Source organism: Lontra canadensis, unplaced genomic scaffold, assembly GCF_010015895.1.
Source record: "Lontra canadensis isolate GAN:19392208 unplaced genomic scaffold, GSC_riverotter_1.0 scaffold27, whole genome shotgun sequence".
NCBI classification, from domain to species: domain Eukaryota; kingdom Metazoa; phylum Chordata; class Mammalia; order Carnivora; family Mustelidae; genus Lontra; species Lontra canadensis.
In genome coordinates this window covers 17,757,203-17,779,390 of record NW_022631021.1, presented here as the reverse complement: position 1 = coordinate 17,779,390, position 22,188 = coordinate 17,757,203, and the positions used below count along the sequence as shown (strand labels likewise).

General features: G+C 37.2%; 1 protein-coding gene across 2 annotated transcripts in view; it reads left to right on the top strand.

Moving 5' to 3' along the window:
* Window positions 1-3,401: 3,401 nt before the first annotated feature.
* The window catches only part of TINAG (tubulointerstitial nephritis antigen), a 90,723-nt gene continuing 71,936 nt past the window's right edge, over window positions 3,402-22,188 (top strand). For both annotated transcript variants that reach the window (XM_032864509.1, XM_032864510.1), the window contains exons 1-3: window positions 3,402-3,879; window positions 17,704-17,767; window positions 18,422-18,511. In XM_032864509.1, the coding sequence (XP_032720400.1) occupies window positions 3,525-3,879; window positions 17,704-17,767; window positions 18,422-18,511 (509 nt within the window). In that variant the 5' untranslated portion in view covers window positions 3,402-3,524. The remainder of the gene's footprint in view (window positions 3,880-17,703; window positions 17,768-18,421; window positions 18,512-22,188) is intronic.

The following is a 22,188-nucleotide window of genomic DNA, read 5'->3' as shown; positions in this document are numbered from 1 at the left end:
CTTTGAAGTCCTCTATTCTAAAATTTAAAATAACTTAGTAGGGTAGAAATAAGAAGAGTGTTGCTTCAAATAGTTAACTAATGGACCAATGTGTGAAGAAAGAACATTTCATTTTTAACAAGTCTTCCCTCTACCCTTTCTTATCATCTTTACCAATCCTTTATGAGATCATCCTAGATCTTTCTTAAAAAAAAAAAATTATTTTAGAGAGAGAGAGTGTGAGTGGGGTGAGGGGTGGAGGGAGAGAGAGAGAGAAAGAGAAACACTCAGACTCCCTGCTGAGTGTAGAGCCTCCTGGGGAGCTTAATCCCTTGACTCTGAGATCATGACCCGAGCTGAAATTGAAAGTAAGATGCTTAACTGACTGAGTCACCCAGGTGCCCCCATTCTAGATCTCTTAGCACTTACTACCACAGGACACTTCTGCGGCCTCCATAATTCAAAGAGATAAATCTATGGGGTGCATGGATGGCTCAGAAGGTTAAGCATCTGCCTTTGGCTCAGGTCATGATCACCGGGTGCTGGGATGGAGCCCTGCATCAGGCTCCTTGCTCAGCGATGAGCCTACTTCTCCCTCTCCCTTGGCCTGCCATTCCCCGCTCTTGTGCTCTCTCATTCTCTCTGTTGAATAAATAAACAAAATCATAAAGAAAAAAAAAAGCTTAAAGAGATAAATCTCTAATGACAGAATTTAAGTCAATAAAATAAAGTGGTTTCAGCAAGCCCCCCTCTCTGTTCTCTCTCTCCCCTCCTCTCATCCCCTCTCCCATTCAAGTTTATAGTTCACTTGTTTAAATCCACAAACTTCGAATTATAAAAATCACTGAAATTTCCAGTGTCCAGTCCATTTTCACAGCAACTAAGATCTTGCATATAGAAAGTTATTTGGTTGACTTCCTTCCTCCCAAGGAAAAATCAGAAGGTGCTGATTCCCTCCATTGTTCTTTGTGCAATGGGGGTTGTAAAAATCACTAGAAGAAGGAATGTGACACTTTCCTTACCTAAAACATAGATCATCCAAGGAGAGTGGTCAAGCTGGAAAAGAGTGTGGCATGGTGGATCTCAACCTTTCTTAACTAGAAAGGTTGAGATCTACTGATTTGTCAAAGTGTGCTGAGAAATACTGATTTGTCAAAGTGTGCTGCTGTCATTAGCTATTATCTCAAAGCAACCATTATTGGAGGTCCAGATGATCAACATTTATATAAATCCAAATTGCAAGTAAGCATGATAATTTTTATTTTTTTCTGATTTCTTGTTCTTTTTAAAATGTTTGTAATGTGTATAAGTTAGTGTTTATCAGTGGGGTCATTATTGACACTGTTGGTCGGATAACTCTTTGTTGTGGGTTCTGTCCTGTGCATTCTGGGGTGTTAGCAGTGTCCCCAGCTTCTATACCCTGCAGACTTGTGCCACCTCCCCAGTCAGGTCAGCAAAAACTCTAGATATTGTTAAACTTCTCCTGGGAAGCAAAGTCATCCCTGTTGAAAACACTGGTCTAAAGGAATTCAGTAGTAGTGGAACTTGTGTAAAATATGTTCTTTCAATGTGATGTTTATTTGCAGAGATATTTGAAAGCTTTTATCAACTTAGAGAAGTTATGTTGGTAAAAGCAAGATACTATAATTCTGGTAGATACACTTATCAGACATCCACTTTCTATAAGGTCTTATAGCCCATGGCTTTTAGACTGATTGAGTGCTGGGGTTTTTTGAGGGAAGATGAGGTATAAAGACAAGGGAAGAAAAGAATTGAGACTATTGGTAAAAACATACTTTAAATTATCACTGAAAAGGAAAGAGAGTCCAAGCAGATTGTAAAGCCTTGTAAAGAATGGGAAGAGAATAAGGAAAGAATGAAGCTAAAGTTGAAAAGGTGTTCTAGGGGGACAACATACTTATTAATGGTTGGTAACATTTACTTAGCATGTGCGATGTGCCAGGTACTTTGAGTATTATCTCATTTAAATTTGCCACCCACCTGGTGTGGTAATCAATATTATTACGCAAATTTCACAAATGAAGAAATTGAGATATAAACCCAAAGACAAGCTGCTAGTTAATGGTGACACAGGTTTTGAACTCTGTTAGTCTCTTTGGCTCCAGTTTGTAATATAGTGCTAAATGCTGCCAAAGATTCATGTCTGATGAGGTTGGACAGAGATGTATGGGAACTGGATATAAAGGGGTCATTGGTCATAGGTGGTGAGAATGTTCACAGCACTTTGCAGTAGTTTAGTGAGTGAATGTTGAGGAAATCTCCACTAGCCTTTTTGGGATTGGAGAGTCAGGATGATTATGGACAGGGATGCCAAGATGTGTAAATTTGAAACAGAAAAGATAAAGGAACTTATGCTGGTTTATAGCCAGAGAGTAAGGGTCAAGAAAGTGAAACAATGATGTGTGAATCAGATAAATTATGGGGGGTGGTTAGAATTGTGAATTAGCCTTAGAGAAGACCCTTGTTTTATAAGAAAAAGTAACTGAGAACCAGAGAAGCAAATTGTGAACCCAAAGTCATAAAGCTAATTAAATAGTAGCCAGGGACCAGAGTCCGGCTTTTCTGACCGTCAAGACAAGTCCTTTCTATTAAGCCACCCAGCCACTCTTGCTGATTCATCATTCACTTGTTACCTCTTCTGAATCCAAAGGGAGTTACTGTAGTTAATGAATAAACACAGTATAACAAAACCCACTGTAAATATACAGTTCTACTAAAGACATCTTGACCTTTGGGTTTCCTTCATGACTACCTCTTCCTGAAGTTTTCTAGCACAGAGATGGTCTTTCCTTGACTATAAAATGCCTTTTAGATACTGCAGGTTCCTACACTGGTGCCAAGAAGGGACTCAGGTGGAAGGAACTAAGGTCACCCTCAGGGAATTTCTAGCTGAATTAGGCTCAACTAAGCCTTGAAATCAAAATGCTTCTGGTAGGTAAATGGAGTACAGATGGGAAATCAAACCAGTGTGTGACTGGGCATGATTTAGAGCAACTGTTATTGATATGACAGATCCTAGCAGGTAACCTCATGAAAGCTTGGATTTTAGTTGCTGTGCAAGTAGGTGAAATGAATAATTGTGTTTTTGACTTTCCAATTTCCTACACCTTGCCAGTGGTTATTGCAGCCATAATTTGGGCCATGTGTATTCCAGAGAGGTTTCTGATTTAAGAATCTAGATTTTTTTTGAGGCAAGATTTATTCAATGTATTTCATCAGTGCTAAGATTTTATGTACTTATTTTTGTGGTGATGGATTTTTTTTGCATGATATAAAATATTACATATTTTTAACTTTGAAGGAATGACAAGGGTCTATTTTTAACACTTACATTATCTTGGGCAAACATTTAAATTCTTGATTAATGTTTAACTACAAGAAGTATACTCAGTTCAAGTAAAGGATCCACTTCAGGATTCAGGCTGGGTTGTCTTGATGATTAGAATTCCGGCTCCAAGGAGAAGCCCCAAAGCCAAGGGTATTGACTATAACAGAAAGTGGGAACCCTACCTGACATCTAGAGAATGTGGACTGGATATAAGATATTAATCTTTTCCTATCTTACCACAGAAATTTGGATGGAGAAACAGTATTTATCTCAAAGAGAAGTGATCCCAGGACCTGCTTTCACTAGGAATCACACGATTTGGGAGGGTTCTCGATTCAAGAGAGCCATTTTCAAAGGACAATACTGTAGAAGTTTTGGTTGTTGTGAAGACAGAGATGATGGCTGTGCCACTCAGTTCTATGAGGCAAATGCAGTATGTTACTGCGATAAATTCTGTGAAAGGGAAAATTCTGATTGCTGTCCTGATTACAAGTCATTTTGCCTTGAAGAGAAAGAATGGCCTCCTCACACAAAGCCTTGGGATCCAGAAGGTAGGCTTTGGAAATGTGTTTGAACAAGTGCCTGGTTCATTACAGATCTGTCAAACTTTCTTTTCCTCTCCTCCCATCTTACTTTTCTTCCTTTCTTAAGAGGAGGTGAAAAATGAATATTATGGTTAAACAAACATCCTTGGATTGCTCAAGTGCTTTGCTTTAGATGCAAGATACCTGTATTGTATTAGAACTTTCAAGAAAGTTCTGGTGTGATGGTCATGAATTCTGGTCTGGATCTTTTTGGGAATACTGACTCAATATACATCAGAGTTACTTAACACTCTTTCTTTCTTAGTAAAATGTTTTGACAGAGGACTCTTAAGCTCTTTTGAATGTAACCTGTTAGAGTATCTCATCAATCACAGGCCTGATCATCTGCAGACTCGCCTAACATTTGGCTTATTATGTCATTTGACTAATGGACCTCCTGACATTAGAACCATTAATGCCATTAAAACCAGGCCACAAACAAAATAAAGGCAGCTAGCTACCTGCCTAAGTAATACCACACAGATCTTTCGTATGTATTTTTGTTTTGTTTCACTTTTATCTGGGATTTTTTAAACCTTTGAAACAAAGGAAAACTTCCTATGGAGTAATTGTAAGAGTCAAAAATTGAGTGGTTAAGTACAAATAATTAATGAGGAGAATGATTGTATTTACTACATTGGTCTAATTATAGGAGAAAGGCTCTAGATTCTGAGCAATCAATACATCTAAGATTTGCAACAAACCACAAAGCAGCACCCTTTTGCTATACTTAAATAAAACCCCATTTTTTTTTTAATTACCTGTCACATCAAATCTCCTCAGCAGAAAATGCAGGTTTAATCAGAGCTCTATAACACTACTAGAAATTTCAGGTGAAGACAATTAAAGGTCAACTAGGATTTGGCATCCTTATTTCAAAATCCAAATGTGATTGCCTTCATTCTCAGTAATGTCATATTGCTTGTAAAATTGAGGGAATGCCTTTTAAAACATGTATATATTAGATTTAAATTTCCACAGAACTGTCATTTATCCTAGACCTTTACCTCTACCAATATATAGCTCAGAAAAATCAAACATTTATTTTATCCTAAAAAGGGGCAGATCCTTTACTAGTAATGGAGAATGTAGTCATTCATGAAAAATTATTCACTGAATATCTTCACTATGCCAGGCATCGAACTTAGTGCTGGGGTACCAATGGGGAAGAAAAGATCTTACTCTCTTTGAAGTGACGGTCAATTTACCAGGGAGAGGGTAAGATATTTAACAAATTCATGGTGTAGTTGCAAATTGTGATAAATTCTCTGAAGGAAACACTTGGGGTGTTGTGAGAGTGTATCAGAGTGTAACATTAATCTGTAAAATGTTATATTTTATAGGGGAGAGTCAGCAAGAGAAAATATTTAACAGAGGCTCTCGGAGTGAGGAGGAATGAATTGACCTGAAGAATTGATAGAAAGGTATAGATCTGAGAGAGAGGAGCTTGGAATGTGGAACTGGAATGTGGCCGACATTTCTGGAGAGTAGGGTCTAGCGGAAGGCTTGGTGGGGGGGGGGGGGCACATGAAATGAGGTTTGAGAAGTGAGTAGAGGTCAGATTATGCCAGGATGTGTAGGCTATATTAAGGATTTGGGCTTTTATTCTGTTATGAAGACTCATTGGCAGATGTTAAGTAGGTATACTGTTGGCTTCATGGTGTTGAGTCTCAATATTACATATAAATTGTAGTGTTTTTGATGCGTACAATGTTTTTAAGTTTTTCTTATTTGAAACATATAGCTCATTTAGAAAAAAGTTATTGGTACTTTTTCAATGTCCATTTTTGCTTGAGCTAGAATTTTGCTCTGACTTTAATTTATGGTCATGTTTTAGGTAGAAATTATGTTCCAGGTATAGGTTTTATTCCATTCTTTATGAAGGGAAGCAATTAATCATTTTATTTAGTAGCAAAAAGTTCACATTAGGCTATAATTGCTCTTATGAAGGTAATTTGTTTTCTTTTGTTTTATCTTGTGAAAGTAGCTGGTCAAAAGAAAATAGCACTACACAATATTAAAAATCATGCAAAATTAAAATAAAAACACAATGGTATATTATTTATACCAATTTTTGCAGTACTATGACTTTCCTCTGAGATGCTAAGTTGTTCACTCACTGATCTACTAAGCATTATTTTTCACTTATCTAATTACGTGGTATTATCTAGTTCTTTATCCTACAACTGTCCCAAGAGCTCTTTTTAAACAAGTGACTTAACACTATGTACAGCATCTTAAGGGTTATAAAAATAAATATGTACCTTTTCTATAAACTGGAAGTAGGACATACTGGTAAATAAGTTCCTTCTGTGTTTTTTGTTTTTGTTTTTGTTTTTTTTCTCCATCTCTGATGGTAACTTCTGGTACTTGGAGGATTTCAATGTCAGATACTGAAAGCAAGTGATAGAGTTCGAAAGAGAACCAGAATGGATTTTCCAGACAAATCTTTTGGTGTAGAAGATTTTAAGGGAAGAGTCTAGTATACCATCTGTTGTGAAGAGACATAAGTTAATTTAATTTATGCAGAACTTTTATGTTCACATTGGTAAAAAATGTGTGTAAGCCACTGACACATTTGAACTGGATAAGTGTTATTTAATCCTTCACAACCTCCTTAACCAACCACATTGTAATGAAGATAAGTCACAGTCCAAATTCTGCCATACACACTGATAGTTACAAAAATATATATTGGTAAGGAGACATACACCAGTTCAACAACCTGTGTAAGCGTCATGAAGTCTGAAGTCCCTATCCTTTAGAGGTTCCCATATTTACCTTGGTTGAGTAATTTACTGGAGGCACATATGATAATAATGCAGAGGTAGGATTCTGTTACCCTTGCAGTGGGCATCAGGGAATGAGAATGCCTGCTAACCAGTTGCTGGGACACAGAACTTTTTAGAGATCAATTCTAGGGCATCAGGTCTATGAATAAAGGCTTTTGACCTTAAAAGAAACATAAACTGTTAGCTGTTAAGAGTGGGAGTGTGGGGCATGACTTTTAAATAGTTTAACTAATATATATAAGTTGAATACTATTAATTTAACCAATAAGAGTTGATTACATATATCCATTATGTTGATTAACAAGACACTAATTTTACCAATGAGAGCCCATTTCTGATGTTCATTATACTGGTAGTCTAGTGTTCATCCAAAGATGGATAACAGAAGCACTTATAGCAGCTGCCTTGGAATCTGGACTTTCAGAATAACTGCTACTGACCACCCATGGGATGTGGATTCCTGATCTGAGCAAATAACTGTCTTCCTAAAGTGAAGTTTAGAACAGCATAGATACTATAAAGCATTATGATGAAGTATTAAAATAAATTAACAGACATTGTATTACCATCCTTTTTAAAAAATCAATGGGCCAACTATTTCACTCTCCAGATACCTGATTTGCCTTGTGTTTTGATCTTGTGTTAATGTCTATTAATGTGTAAAACCCTATTAATTTCAACAGCCATTATCTTTTTTTCCAAGATGCTATATGAGTAACCATTTTGATTAACTCACTCTGAGGCACTTCATGTACATTTCACTGAGAAAATAAAACCATCAGGAATTCTTTCATCTCTATCATAATTTTCAGCCTCCTTCCCTCTGGATTACTCTTAAACTCTTAAGCTCTGAATCCAGTCCTCTCTTGTCTTTTTAATCTTCACCATTACAATTCTCTCTCTCTTTTTTCCCTTTCTTTCTCCTTCTCTCCTTTTCTTTTCCCTCTCTTTCTTTCCTAAAGCTACCTTTTCCCCCTTATTTCATGGATCAGTGATCAATTTACAAAATGTGTTTTTCTAGCTTCCAATTTGAAAAAGCCCTCCCTTGGCTCCATGTCCTTAACCAGCATCTGTCTCATTTCCTTTTATTATTTTTTTCTTTGATGGAAAATAACTAAAAGAAATGTTTGCTTCCTGACTTCCAAGTGTCTCATCAACCAATTCCTACAGGATGCCATTCCTTGCTACTTCACTGAAATCCTTCTTGGCAGGGTCAGTGACTTTCCTATCACCAAAGGCAACATTCAGATGTCTGTTCTCCCAGGGGTACAGAACTGTGAATCATCAGGCTTACACATTTCATAGCACTCACCATAGCATATACCCTCCCCAATGTCCATAACCCAACCACACTCTCCCTACCCCATCCACCCCCTAGCAACCCTCAGTTTGTTTTGTGAGATTAAGAGTCTCTTATGGTTTGTATCCCTCCTGATCCTATCTTGTTCCATTTTTTCCTTCCCTACACCCCAAATCCCCTGATCTGCCACTCAAATTCCTCATATCAGAGAGATCATATGATAATTATCTTTCTCTGATTGATTTATTTTGCTCAGCTTAATACCCTCTAGTTCCATCCACGTTGCAAATGGCAAGATTTCATTTCTTTTGATGGCTGCATAGTATTCCACTGTGTATATATACCACATCTTATCTATCCATTCATCTGTTGATGGACATCTAGGTTCTTTCCATAGTTTGGCTATTGTGGACATTGCTGCAATAAACATTTGGGTGCATATGCCCCTTCAGATCACTACATTTGTATCTTTAGGGTAAATACCCTGTAGTGTGATTGCTGGGTCATAGTGTAGCTCTGTTTTCAACTTTTTGAGGAACCTCCATGCTGTTTTCTGGAGTGGCTGCACCAAGTTGCATTCCCACCTACAGTGTAGGAGGGTTCCCCTTTCTCTGCATCCTCACCAGCATCTGTTTTTTTCCTGAATTGTTAATTTTAGCCATTCTGACTGGTGTGAGTGGTATCTCACTGTGGTTTTGATTTGTATTTCCCTGATGCTGAGTGATGTTGAGCACTTCTTCATGTGTCTGTTGGCCATCTGGATGGGTATTCTTTCTGCTTTGTCGAAGATTAGTTGACCGTAGAGTTGAGGGTCAATTTCTGGGATCTCTATTCTGTTCCATTGATCTATGTGTCTGTTTTTGTGCCAATACCATATTGTCTTGATGATTACAGCTTGGTAATAGAGCTTGAAGTCTGGAATTGTGATGCCGCCAACTTTGGCTTTCTTTTTCAACATTCCTCTGGATATTTGGGGTCTTTTCTGTTCCATATAAATTTTAGGATTATTTGTTCCATTTCTTTAAAAAAAATGGATGGGATTTTGATAGGGATTGCATTGAATGTGTAGATTGCTTTAGGTAGCATAGACATTTTCACAATATTTGTTTTTCCAATCCATGTGCAAAGAACGTTTTTCCATTTCTTTGTATCTTCCTCAATTTCTTTCATGAGTACTTCATAGTTTTCGGAGTACAGATTCTTTGCCTCTTTGGTTAGGTTTATTCCTAGATATCTTATGGTTTTGGGTCCAATTGTAAATGGGATCGACTCCTTGATTTCTCTTTCTTCTGTCTTGTTGTTGGTGTATAGAAATGCAACTGATTTTCTGTGCATTGATTTTATATCCTGACACTTTACTGAATTCTTGTATGAGTTCTGGTGGTTTTGAAAAGGAGTCTTTTGGGTTTTCCACATAAAGTATCATAGCTTCTGCAAAGAGTGAGAGTTTGACTTCTCTTTGCCAATTTGGAAGTCTTTAATTTTCTGTTTGTTGTCTGATTGCTGAGGCTAGGACTTCTAGTACTATGTTGAATAACACTGGTGATAGTGGACAGCCCTGCTGTGTTCCTAACCTTAGGGGAAAAGCTCTCAGTTTTTCCCCATTGAGAATGATATTCGCTGTGGGTTTTTCATAGATGGCTTTGATGATATTGAGGTATGTATCATACACTTTGAAGAGTTTTGACTATGAAAGGATGCTGTACATTGTCAAATGCTTTTTCAGCATCTATTGAGAGTATCATGTGGTTCTTGTTCTTTTATTAAAGTATTTTATCACATTGATTGATTTGTGAATGTTGAACCAATCTTGAAACCAGGAGGAAATCCCACTTGGACGTGGCAAATAATCATTTTAATGTATTGTTGGAGACTATTGGCTAGTATTTTGGTGAGAATTTTTGCATCTGTGTTCATCAGGGATATTGGTCTGTAATTCTTTTTAATTGGGTCTTTGGTTTTGGAATTAAGGTAATGCTGGCCTCATAAAATGAGTTTGAAAGTTTTCCTCCCATTTCTATTTTTTGGAAAAGTTTCAGAAGAATAGGTATTAATTCTTCTTTAAATGTTTGGTAGAATTCCCCTGGGAAGCCATCTGTCCCTGGGGCTCTTGTTTGTTGGGAGATTTTTGATGACTGCTTCAATCTCCTTACTGATTATGGGTCTGTTCAGGTTTTCCATTTCTTCCTGGTTTAGTTTTGGTAGTTTATATGTCTCTAGAAATGCATCCATTTCTTCCAGATTGTCAAATTTGCTGGTGTATAGTTGCTTATAATATTTTTTTAAAGATTTTATTTATTTATTTATTTGACACAGAGAGAGAGAGATCACAAGTAGGCAGAGAAGCAGGCAGAGGGGAAAGGGGGAAGCAGGCTCCCTGCTCAGCAGAGAGCCTGATGCGGGGCTTGATCCCAGGACCCTGGGATCATGACCTGAGCTGAGGGCAGAGGCTTAACCCACTGAGCCACCCAGGCGCCCCATAATATGGTTTTTTTTTTTTTATAATTGTTTGTATTTCTTTGGTGTTGGTTTTAATCTTTCCTCTTTCATTCATAATTTTATTTATTTGGGTCCTTTCTCTTTTCTTTTTGATAAGTCTGGCCAGGGTTTGTCAATCTTATTAATTCTTTCAAGGAACAAGCTCCTAGTTTTGTTGATTTGTTCTACTGTTCTTTTGGCTTCTATTTCATTGATTTATGCTCTGATTTTTATTATTCTCTTCTCCTGCTGGGTTTAAACTTTCTTTGCGTTTCTTTCTGCAGCTCCTTTAAGTGTACAATTCGGTTGTGTACTTGAGACCTTTCTTGTTTCTTGAGAAAGGCTTGTATCAATATATACTTTCCTCTTTGGGCTGCCTTTGCTGTATCCCAAAGATTTTGAACAGTTGTGTTTTCATTTTCATTTGTCTCCATGAATTTTTCAATTCTTCTTTAATTTCCTGGTTGACGCATTCATTCTTTAGTAGGATGCTCTTTAGCCTCCATGTATTTGAGTTCTTTCCAACTTTCCTCTTGTGGTTGAGTTCTAGCTTCAAAGCATTGTAGTCTGAAAATATGCAGGGAATGATCCCAGTCTTTTGGTACCATTTGAGACTTGATTTGTGACCCAGGTTGTGATCAATTCTGGAGAATGTTCCATGTGCATTAGAGAAGAATGTGTATTCTGTTGTTTTGGGATGGAATGTTCTGAATATGTTTGTGATGTCCATATGGTCCAGTGTGTCATTTAAAGCCTTTATTTCCTTGTTGAACTTTGGCTTGGATAATCTGTCCATTTCAGTGAAGGGGTGTCAAAGTCCCTTACTATTATTGTATTATTGTTGATGTGTTTCTTTGATTCCATTATCAATTGGTTTATATAGTTGGCTGCTCCCATGTTAGGGGTATAGATATTTAAAATCGTTAGATCTTCTTGTTTGGCAGACCCTTTAAGTATGATATAGTGTCATTCCTCATCTCTTATTATGGTCTTTGACTTAAAAATCTAATTTGTCTGATATAAGGATTGCCACCCCAGCTTCCTTTTGACATCCATTACAATGGTAAATTGTTTCCCAACCCCCTCACTTTCAGTGGTGTCTTTGGGTTTAAAATGACTTTCTTATAGATAGTATATCGATGTGTCTTATTTTTTTTTTATCCATTCTGATATGCTGTATCTTTTGATTGGGACATTTAGCCCATATACATTCAGGTTAACTATTGGAAGATATGAATTTAGTGCCATTGTACAGTGCCTGTAAGGTGACTGTTATTGTATATTATCTCTGTTCCTTTCTGTTCTACTACTTTAAGGTTGTCTCTTTGCTTAGAGGACCCCTTTCAATAGTTCCTGTAGGGCTGGTTGGGTGTTTGCAAATTCTTTTAATTTTTGTTTGTCCTGAAAGCTTTTTTATCTGTCCTTCTATTTTCAATGATAGTCTAACTGGATATAGTATTCTTGGCTGCATATTTTCCTCTTTTAGTACTCTGTATATATCATGCCAGTTCTTTTTGGCCTGCCAGTTCTCTGTGGATAAGTCTGCTGCCAATCTAATATTTCTACCATTGTATGTTCCAGACTTCTTGTCCTGAGTGGCTTTCAGTATTTTCTCTTTGTCACTAAAACTTGTAAGTTTTAGTATTAGATGAAGGGGGGTGGACCTATTTTTATTGATTTTGAGGGGGGATTCTCTGTGCTTACTGGATTTTGATGCTTATTCCCTTTGCCATATTAGCAGAATTCTTTACTATAATTCACTCCAATATACCTTCTGCTCCTTTCTTTCTTTTTTCTTCTTCTGAAATCCCAATTATTCTAATATTATTTCATCTTATGGTATCACTTACTGCTTGAATTCTCCCCTCATGGTCCAGTAGTTGTTTGTCTTTCTTTTGCTTAGCTTCTTTATTCTCCATCATTTGGTCTTCTAAATCACTAATTCTCTCTTCTGCCTCATTTAACCTAGCAGTAAGAGACTCCATTTTTTATTGCACCTCATTAATAGCTTTTTTGATTTCAACTTTGTTAGATTTTAGTTCTTTTATTCCTTCAGAAAGGGATTTTATTTCTCCAGAAAGGGATTATCTAATATTTTCCATGCCTTTTTTGAGCCCAGCTAGCACTTTGATAATTGCCTTTCTGAACTCTAGTTCCGACATATTACCAATGTCTGTATTGATTAGGTCCCTAGCCCTCAGTACTGCCTCTTGTTCTTTTTTCTTTTCTTTCTTTCTTTTTTTTTTTTTTTTGTGGTGAGTTTTCCACCTTGTCATTTTATCCAGATAAGAATATATGAATGAGAGAATAAAATACTAAAAGGGTGGCAAATACCCCCCCAAAATATACATTACCCAAATCAGAAGAGACCTGAAACTGAGGGAGAAGAAAGGGGGAGGGGTTTTAGATTGGTGAATAGAACAGAGCCACCCACTTGATTTTGGGTGTATTCTGCTCTCTTAGAAGAAACTACCTCCCAAAATTTTAAAGAAAGAAAAACTTATATATATATATATATACACAAAAATAAGTGTAAACAAGATGAAGGGATGGAATATGAGTGTAAAGATGAAAAAAAGATTCTAAAAGAGGAATTGATAAGTTTGCTGGAAAAAGAAAATAAAAAGAGGAGAGAATGTGATCTGGCTGGAGAGTAGAACAAAGCCATGTGCTAGATTTAGGGTATATTTTGATCCATTAGAAGAACTTGTATCTTAAAATTTTAAAGAAAAAAAAACCCTATATGTATACAAAAAATGAAGGTATAAAATATGACTATAATGATGAAAATTAAGAAAAAAATTTTACAAAGGCATTGTTAAAATAAAATAGTTTTAAAACATTAAAAGAGGAAAGAGGACAATTTAGAAAAATAGAAAAAGAAAAAAATAAAATAAAAAAAACCCCCACAAACCTTAACTTTGCAAGACTAAAGAATCATATGCCATAAATTTATGTGCTGCTTTCCCCAGCTCTGGAGTTCCATAGTTCTTGTTGATTGGTGAACTATGTCTTGGCTGGATGTTCTCGCTGATCTTCCAGGAAGGGGCCTGTTGCAGTGATTCTCAAATGTCTTTGCCCAAGGTGGCACCACCCTTGCCAGGGGTCAGGTTAAGTAATCTGCTCCTGTTTGCTCTTGGTAGCTTTTGTTCTCTGAATGCTTTCTATAGAGCTTTGGAGAACAAGAATGAACATGGCAGCCTCCCAATCTCCAGCCAGGAAGAGCTGAGAGCTTGGGGCCCCACTCCTCAATGAACCCTCAGAGACAAGCAGTCAGTCCTTCCCATCTCCCTGGTCTCCGGCTGCACTATGAGCTCACCAGGCCTTCTATCTCTGGTGCACTGCCCCATTTGGAGTCTCCAAATCCAGCAGATTCCTGCCATGTGCTCCCACGCCACTCCTCCTGGAGGAGGAAGGAGGGGGGGGTCTCCCCGGATCTGCCACTTGTGGGGTCCCTGCTCAAAGAGAAGTGGTCTGATTGTGCGTCAGATCATGGTTTAAGGTAATGCCGAGCTGAGAACTCACTCCTTGGCTCCTCTCTGTAGCCGGCTTCCCTGCTTCAATACCTGGAAGCTTTGTCACCTTCAGACACCCTTGATCTTTCTGTGGCCCCACAGGTCCTGAGACCACACTTTCCCCATGGGGGCTTCACACCCACTTAGCCTCTGGAGCAATAATCCTCAGTGGAGCAGACTTTTAGAAGTTCTGATTTCGTGCTCCGCTGATCTACCGCTTGCTGGGAGCTGACACCTCCCCCCATGGTCTATCTTCTCATTGCTTCAGATTTACTTCTTCACATGTCCTACCTTCCAGAAAGTGGTCCATTTTCTGTTCCTAGAATTGCTGCACTTCTTCTCTTCTATCTCCTATTCAGTTTGTAGGTGCTTGGAATGGTTTGATAACTAGCTGAACTCCTGGGACCCAATAATATTTCAATCTGCTACTCCTCCACCATCTTGCTTCCTCCTCCTGCCTTTTTTTTTTTTTTAATGTATGTTACTATCTCTCAAATTTGTGCTCCAGACTTGACTTAAGTCTGGACTTCCATAAACTACTCTACTTGACATTCTCCACTAGGATGTCTCACCTAGATTTAATCCAAATCTAAAATATGAGAGCAGACCTCTTGATTTCTTGCCAACAAACATGTTCCTTATTTCAGCAATAGCTTCACTGCCCCTCTATAACTCAAGCTAAAATTCCAGTGAGATCTGCTTAATTCCTCTTTCTCCTCATTCCCCAAACTCAGTCTGTGAGCAAGTTCCATTGCTTTATCTCCAAGTAACATCCATCCACTGCTCTCCCCATTACTACTATTATGAAAATCCTTCATTCCACTGGGAGCCTAGCCCCATTCAGCACGAGGTAAGTGATGAGGGCAGAGACATTTTCAGTAAGGCCTTAGAGGTTACTGTAAGAAGTTGAGTTTAAGAAGGGGCAAATGTGCCCCAATATTCATAGCAATATCCATAATAGCCAAACTATGGAAGGAGCTGATCCCTTTAAGAGATGAATAGATAGGGGCACCTGGGTGGCTCAGTGGGTTAAGCCTCTACCTTTGGCTCAGGTCATGATCTCAGGGTCCTGGGATCGAGCCCTGCATTGGGCTCTCTGCTCAGCAGGGAGCCTGCTCCCCCACCCCCCGCCTGCCTCTCTGCCTACCTGTGATCTCTCTCTCTCTGTCAAATAAATAAATAAAATCTTAAAGAAAAAGAGATGAATGGATAAAGAAGATATGGTCCATATCTACAATAGAATATTACTCAGCCATCAGAAGGGATGAATACCCACCATTTGCATTGACAAGGATGGAACTGGAGAGGATTATTTGAAGTGAAATAAGTCAAGCAGAGAAAGACAATTGATCATATGGTTTCACTTCTATGTGGAACATAAGGAATAGCATACAGGACATTAGGAGAAGGAAGGGAAAAGTGAAGGGGGGACAGAATCAGAGGGAGAGATGTACGATAAGAGACTATGGATTCTGGGAAACAAACTGAGGGTTTTAGAGGGGTGGGGGGATGGGTGAGCCTGGTGACGAGTATTAAGGAGGGCACAGATTGCAATGAGCACTGGGTGTGGTGCATAAACAATGAATCATGGAACATTACATCAAAAAATAATGACTTACTGTATGGTGACTAACATAATAATAATAAAAAAATAAATTGGGTTTTATTCTAAATTTGATGGGAAATAACTTGAGGATTTTAAGTAGGAAGTGACACAACAGAGATTTTAAAAGTCCTCTTTAAATGCTGGGTAGGGAAATGAGGGGTACATTGGAACCAGGCAGGAGTAAAGAAAATGACTGGACTATCTGTAACGTAGAAGTTGATGCTCCACTTTGTGAGCCCCTTGAGCAGGCTCAGATGAACTGATTATGGTTTTCATGAAGGAGGGCACGTGGTATGATGAGCACTAGGTGTTACATGCAATTAAGGAATCACTGAACATTATATCAAAAACTAATGATGTATTATATGTTGGATAATTGAATTTAAATAAAAAAAAGAGGTCAACTTTCAAGTTGATTACAATAATTACAATTACAAGAGATTACAATAAATGCAGTTTCTCGTAGTAAACTCTGACTTGATATTAAGGAAGGATGACCAAGAAAGGAAACTTTTGCTAACACTAGACTTAGTACTGGTGATTTGGGTTAGGCCTGGTGATAGCATTCTCTTGACTTTAAAATTATGAGCTAGAGTACAGGTCAGAGAAGGGACTTTTTTTTTTTTTTTTCCTCCTTAAGACTTTTGTGATTTCTGTTTCCTTCATCTGTGTAACTGGTATGTTGGGCAAGGAATATTTATGAGGTATGATTAAAAAAATCAGCTTTGGTTTTGGCCTCTTCTCTGTCCTTTAAAACTAGTCAGAAAGTACTTTCTTTGACTTTGAAATCTTGAGTTGTTGCATGAATTTTCTGTCACTCCTAGGTAATAAAAGTTTGAGGGTTTCTTTAAGTTCTATAGTAGAAGTTCATTTATTTCAAGTCTCTAATACTGAATAGTAGTTAAAACTCCGGAATTGTTCTAAAGTTAAATCTTTCCCCTTCCCTGAGTTCATGATGTCCAGAAGCCTGTGGTCCAGGAGAGAGGCAGTTTTTGCTTCTCTTCCCATGGTTGTGGAATGTTCAAAAACCTTGGGAAAGAGGTAAATAGATGCAAATTTGTAGAGATCTTATATTCATTAAGCAACATATTGAACTATAAAAACTATATGCTGCAGAGTGGCGGCTGTGAAGTTTTCAATGAAACCATTATTTGAAAAATCAGAGGAGAGAAAATTCCCTAAGTGGCTTTTGTGATATTGTGGCTAGAAGTTAAACCAAGTCCCTTGGAATGATCTCTAAACATGTAGATTTTCCCCTCTGATCATATGAATAAAAAGGATTTGTTTTGTTTAATTAGACACCACTGATGTGATCTATCAATTACATATTTCTGTTTTCACATGACAAAGTAGTAAATTTTACTACCTTGTTAAGTCAGAGTGGATTTCAAATCTGTGTGAATTATATTTTTGAAAAGGATTTCCTTTGTAACCAGGGTAATATTTTCACCATATCTTATTGATGGTTTTCATATAATGATAATACACTGTTGGTCCCTTTTAAGTAGTTTATATAATCAGGTAAATTAGTTAACAGCCAGTTTCAGTTAATTGAGAAACATTTGGATTTAGAACACAAATGGTTACTATCTTACTGGTTTCATGAATTTTTCTTCTGATACAAATTCTTAAGAAAAAATAGAATTTATCTTTAAAAGGTAAATTCAATGAGCTTCACATTTTGGTCCAAAACTTTGAGTTCCTTACTCCTGTCATATACAACGAATCATATTTACTTATGAGACTTGATTAGATTTTTTAAATGAGAAAAGCCACAAATTTATTCAAGCATTGTCTTATTTCTCACCTATTTAAACACATAAATTATTTTTTGAGTGTGGTTAGTGATTAATTCTGTGGTAATCAAGTTTTCATGCTTTACAAATCCTCTGTTGGAACATAATATGTAATTTTAAAGATAATAGCTCATGAAACAAGCTTAGAAAAATCCTGTACATAAACCTCGACACAAACCAGATGTGGATTTTCATCAGAGTGGAACCAAACAGAAACTAAACAGAATTGTAGGTTTCTTGTGAATGTTGATGCACTTTATCGTTCAATTTAGAATTTTCATTTGTTCAAATGTTATGTTGACAGGTTGCCTCAGAAATGGCCAACTTTATGAAGAAGGATCAGTAGTTAAAGAAAACTGCAACTCCTGGTAATGAATTTAAGTGGCACAGAACTGAATTCTACTGTCTGTATATGTTTTCTTCAAATAAAAGGAGTATTGTGAAATAAGATGATAAATACAGATAGAATCATAAGTCCTAGGATGTTGCATACCTGTAGCTTTATATAAGCATATTTAATGAATGTTGACAAATCTAATCTTAGATATATCTTTCAATGCTAGAGCTTGTTCATGACAGTGACCTTCATCATATAGCAGGCCTGCGTTAACTATACCTCTTAATTAAAGCATTCCACAGACAAGATATGCTACAGGCAAACTGTATTTCTTTGATCACAGTAGCTATAGATAAAAACAGGCTGCTTTCAAATGATTATCCTGCAGAAAGTTTCCAAATACAAATACAAAGATTCTACTGTCTAAATTTTCTTATGTTTTCAAATGTCAGTGGCTGTGTGGTCATTTCACTTATTCATTGCCTGGAGGAGAAGTTAAGAGCATATTGAGTGATAGCTAATGCATATGCTATTATTTTATTTTTGCCAAGAATCAAATAGGCTTATGGCTATCATTAATCAAAGATATGTTTTACACCTTAACAGTGTGCAATTCTGGTTACTAATTCTGTACATGTACTTCGTAAAGGCTAGGCCACTTTTGTAATTTTTTACATCTTTGCAGCACATGCTCAGGACAGCAATGGAAATGTTCCCAGCTTGTCTGCCTTGTTCAACCAGAACTGATTGAACGTGTCAATAACGGAGACTATGGGTGAGCAAAATCTTGCTTTACAGACTTTTTTGGCAGCCTCAGTTCCTTTTCAGGTTTCAATCTATTTCCTATCATTTACTTCTAAAAATGGCCATTATTCAAAAGAAAAAATGGGAGAGAAATGGGAAGAGAAGTAGAAAGACATGTGAAATAGGAATGCATGGAAGTAAATATTAGATGATTAAAATTAAAATGCACAAAGAAATGTAGATGGGGTCTTAAAATTACTAGGAAGGAGCATTGTCATGGGGTGAATGAGGGCAATAGAGGGAGTGTTAGTTTGAATAAATATTTAGACAAGACTAAAAAGTAGGCAAAATTGATTTTTTCAAATAAACCATCTTTCTCCCTCTGGTGTTGCCCTGACCCAGCCAATCAGCTGTCACAGGAGAATCAGACCCTAAGAGGTCAGTATTTAATCTTGGTGATTCCCCAAATAGCCAGTCCATCTAGTCAATTTCACTGACATGACCTATGTAGCCAGTTTCACTTAGACTTGAATGGAAAGACGTGCTGAGCCACTTTACTTTGCTTATAAGCTAAACATGGGGCTGATTGACCCTTAAACATGGCAAATACTGGTTTAATGCTCTCTGACAGATTAATAAATTAGGTGGCTTCTCCAATTACATAGAAGGAATAATGATATCAGTACTAACATGGATGTTCTTTACTGAACTGAAAGGAAGAGGGATGACCTACCTGGTTATCTGCCTCAGGATTGCTCCTTTGCCATTGACCAAATCTCTAGATACCCTCAGAAACATCTTCCACATTCTGGAAAATGTAAGAAGATCTATTATCAAGTAATTATAAAAGTGATGTAATCCTGAAATATATTTTTAAAATTTAAAAGTATCCCTTGCTTTCACAAAGAAGACCATAAGACAGATATTTCCCAGATTTCCTAGCACAGCCCCTGTCCCCAAAGTATTTTCTTGGAAGACAGGAAATTTAGAAAGTTACTTTTTTTTTTTTGACATTAATATTCTTCAAGCATGCTCAATTCCTGTGTGTGTGTATACATGTTTACCCAATATTGTAGTTGATAATATGACACTTTAAGTATTTCTAGGGAAAATACATCATAATTTTCTGTGACTAAGTGATACTCAAATAATGAAAAGGACATCAGAGTATGTGTCATCATAAGAAATTATCTGAATCAGGTTCTTAAAATAATTCAAATACTTGACCCATGGAGCACATACTTCCAAGAAGCTCTCAGCAGTCTACTTTTCCACTGTCCCAGAACCCGCGGGAAACCATAGTTGAAGGCAATGTGGAAAAAACACCTAAGAATACACAAGCTGGTGGGAATGCTATCTTCTTTGGAAAGAAGAATTTTCTTGCCATCATTTGTTCACTGTGAGATAATTCTGCAATGAGTTAAGAGGCACAGGCTTTGCCTTTTGTAGCAAACATTGATGACCTTAAAAGGACAGAAAGTGAGGGATAATTGGAGCAAAAGGAAACACCAATTGCCCAAAGAAAAAAAGTTAAGGAAGAGAGACAAGCTGTGAAGAAACAGTAAAACTAAAATTATTTACCAGAAGACAAAAAGGCAGGGGAGTCCTTGAATTTAAAAGAAAGTTCTGACTCTCAGATATATTCTGGTCCTGATGTTCAAATTGTTTTCATGTGTGAAAATAGAACATACCATTCGATACTTACTGAGTGCTTTTTAAAATAGTCTACATGCAAATATACACAATCTTTGCTTAAAACATTCATTTATCTCATCTTGGTGGCATTTTGGATTCAAATCTTCCTTCATTCTATATAAGTTACTTCAGTGCATATTTATTCCATGTGTTATTTTTCAGTGCAACCAATTAATATTAACGAAACCGTGTTTCTTTGGTGGCACTGCTGAGGATAGAAATAAATAATTTCTGTCTTACAAGAATTTCCAGTCTAGCTGAGCAGTCAACATGTCATCCCTTTGTAAAAGGATTTTTTATGATAGGGCAATATGTAAGTGCCAAATTAGTAGCAAGTAATAATCAGCAAGTTGGTGGAACAAAAGGGAGATAGAGAACTGTGCGGGGCAGTAAACCACACCTGAATTTAACAGCTTAAAACCATAAGCCTTTCATTTGTTTACTTCAGTACCTTGACATTGACTTACCTGAAGCTCTTTTCCTGATCTCTCTTGGGGTTCCTCAGATGTCTACAGATATCTGGAGACTCAAATGGGCTTGAATTGTCTAAAGTGGCCTCATTCCGATGCCTGGTAGTTGGTGCTGGTTGTTGGTGGGCTCACCTGTCTCCAGCAGACTGCCTTAGCCCCTCACATAGTACGAGTGTTCTAAGATGGCATGAGGGAGGGCCTTCCCTGTAGGCCTAAGCTTGAAAGACACACAGCAACAATTCTCCTACCTTTTGTTGAGTGAAGCAAGTGACTAGCCCTGCCCACATTCAATGGTTGGGGAAATAGATTCCACTTCTTGGTGCTAAGAGCCACAGATAATTTGTGGCCATTTTTAATCTGTCATATCTCTAAACTTGATTTTTCTTTTTTTTTTAATGAACTCAAAACCTAGTCTGTTGGATAAGTTCGCCTTGATGTTTTCACCAGTTTCTCAAATCAACATAACCCAAACCAAAAGTGTTAACCTCTTTGACCTGCCCTTGGTGACTGGCCTTCACCTCTGCCTTGTCAGGCAAGCCAGGAAATTGGAAATTAATATGATTCTTCTCTCTTCTTCTTTCTCAGCCACTAGTCTCTTATAATTCCCACACCATAGTTCCTTTCAGATATTTATTTTTTCTACCTCTCTGTTACATTCTAGTGCATTTCTTTATCAAGCCTCATTTGAGATGACCTGATCTTTTTCCCTGTTTCCAGTCTGACCAAACTGCAACCAATTCTTTATGGTTATCACTCTAAATCCAAGCTTTGACTCTGTTGTTCATGGTCTTAAAAATCCTCAGTGATACTCCATTGCTTGTAGAATATCATTATATTCCTCAGCATAAGAAACAGTCTGGCCCAAATGCTTCTTTACTACCTCATTTTTTTATGTTCTTTCCAGCTTCCCTTGGTCTCTCATGGGTTTGGCATTGAACTTACCTGCTCATTCTTAAACATGCTACCCAGCTTCAAACCCATATGCTCTACTCCTGAGTTGCCTTTTTTTCTTTTTTTTTTTTTAAAGAATAAATGTCCTTTTTTTCACATCTGTCCACCAACCTTATTCTCATCCTTCCAAACTGAGCACTAAAGTCACTTTCTGTAATGAAATTATGCCAACTCCTTCAGGCAGAGTTATATTTGAAACCTCTACTCTGATCATACCTTAACCTACTGCTAATAAATGATGCACATTGAAGTCATATCTAGCTTTGCAGTATTTTTAGGGTATGAGCTCCGTGCGGGTAGAGAAATTTACTTATTCTTATGATTAAAGAGAGAATATGATAAATGAAGAATGTCCAGTAAATGCTAAATTGGATTAAAGGGAAAGTTATGAGTCTTGCTCAAAGAGGATGGTATAGAGTGGTAGTCCCTTCGTAATTTTTTTAAGCATAAGTCACCGTAAAACATGCATCTAACTTTATGATTTAGTGTATACACACACACACACACACACACATGAATATCCGTACAAATACGTGCTATACACACATACACCCTGACACGTATAAAAACAGTACTCACCCTCACTATGTGC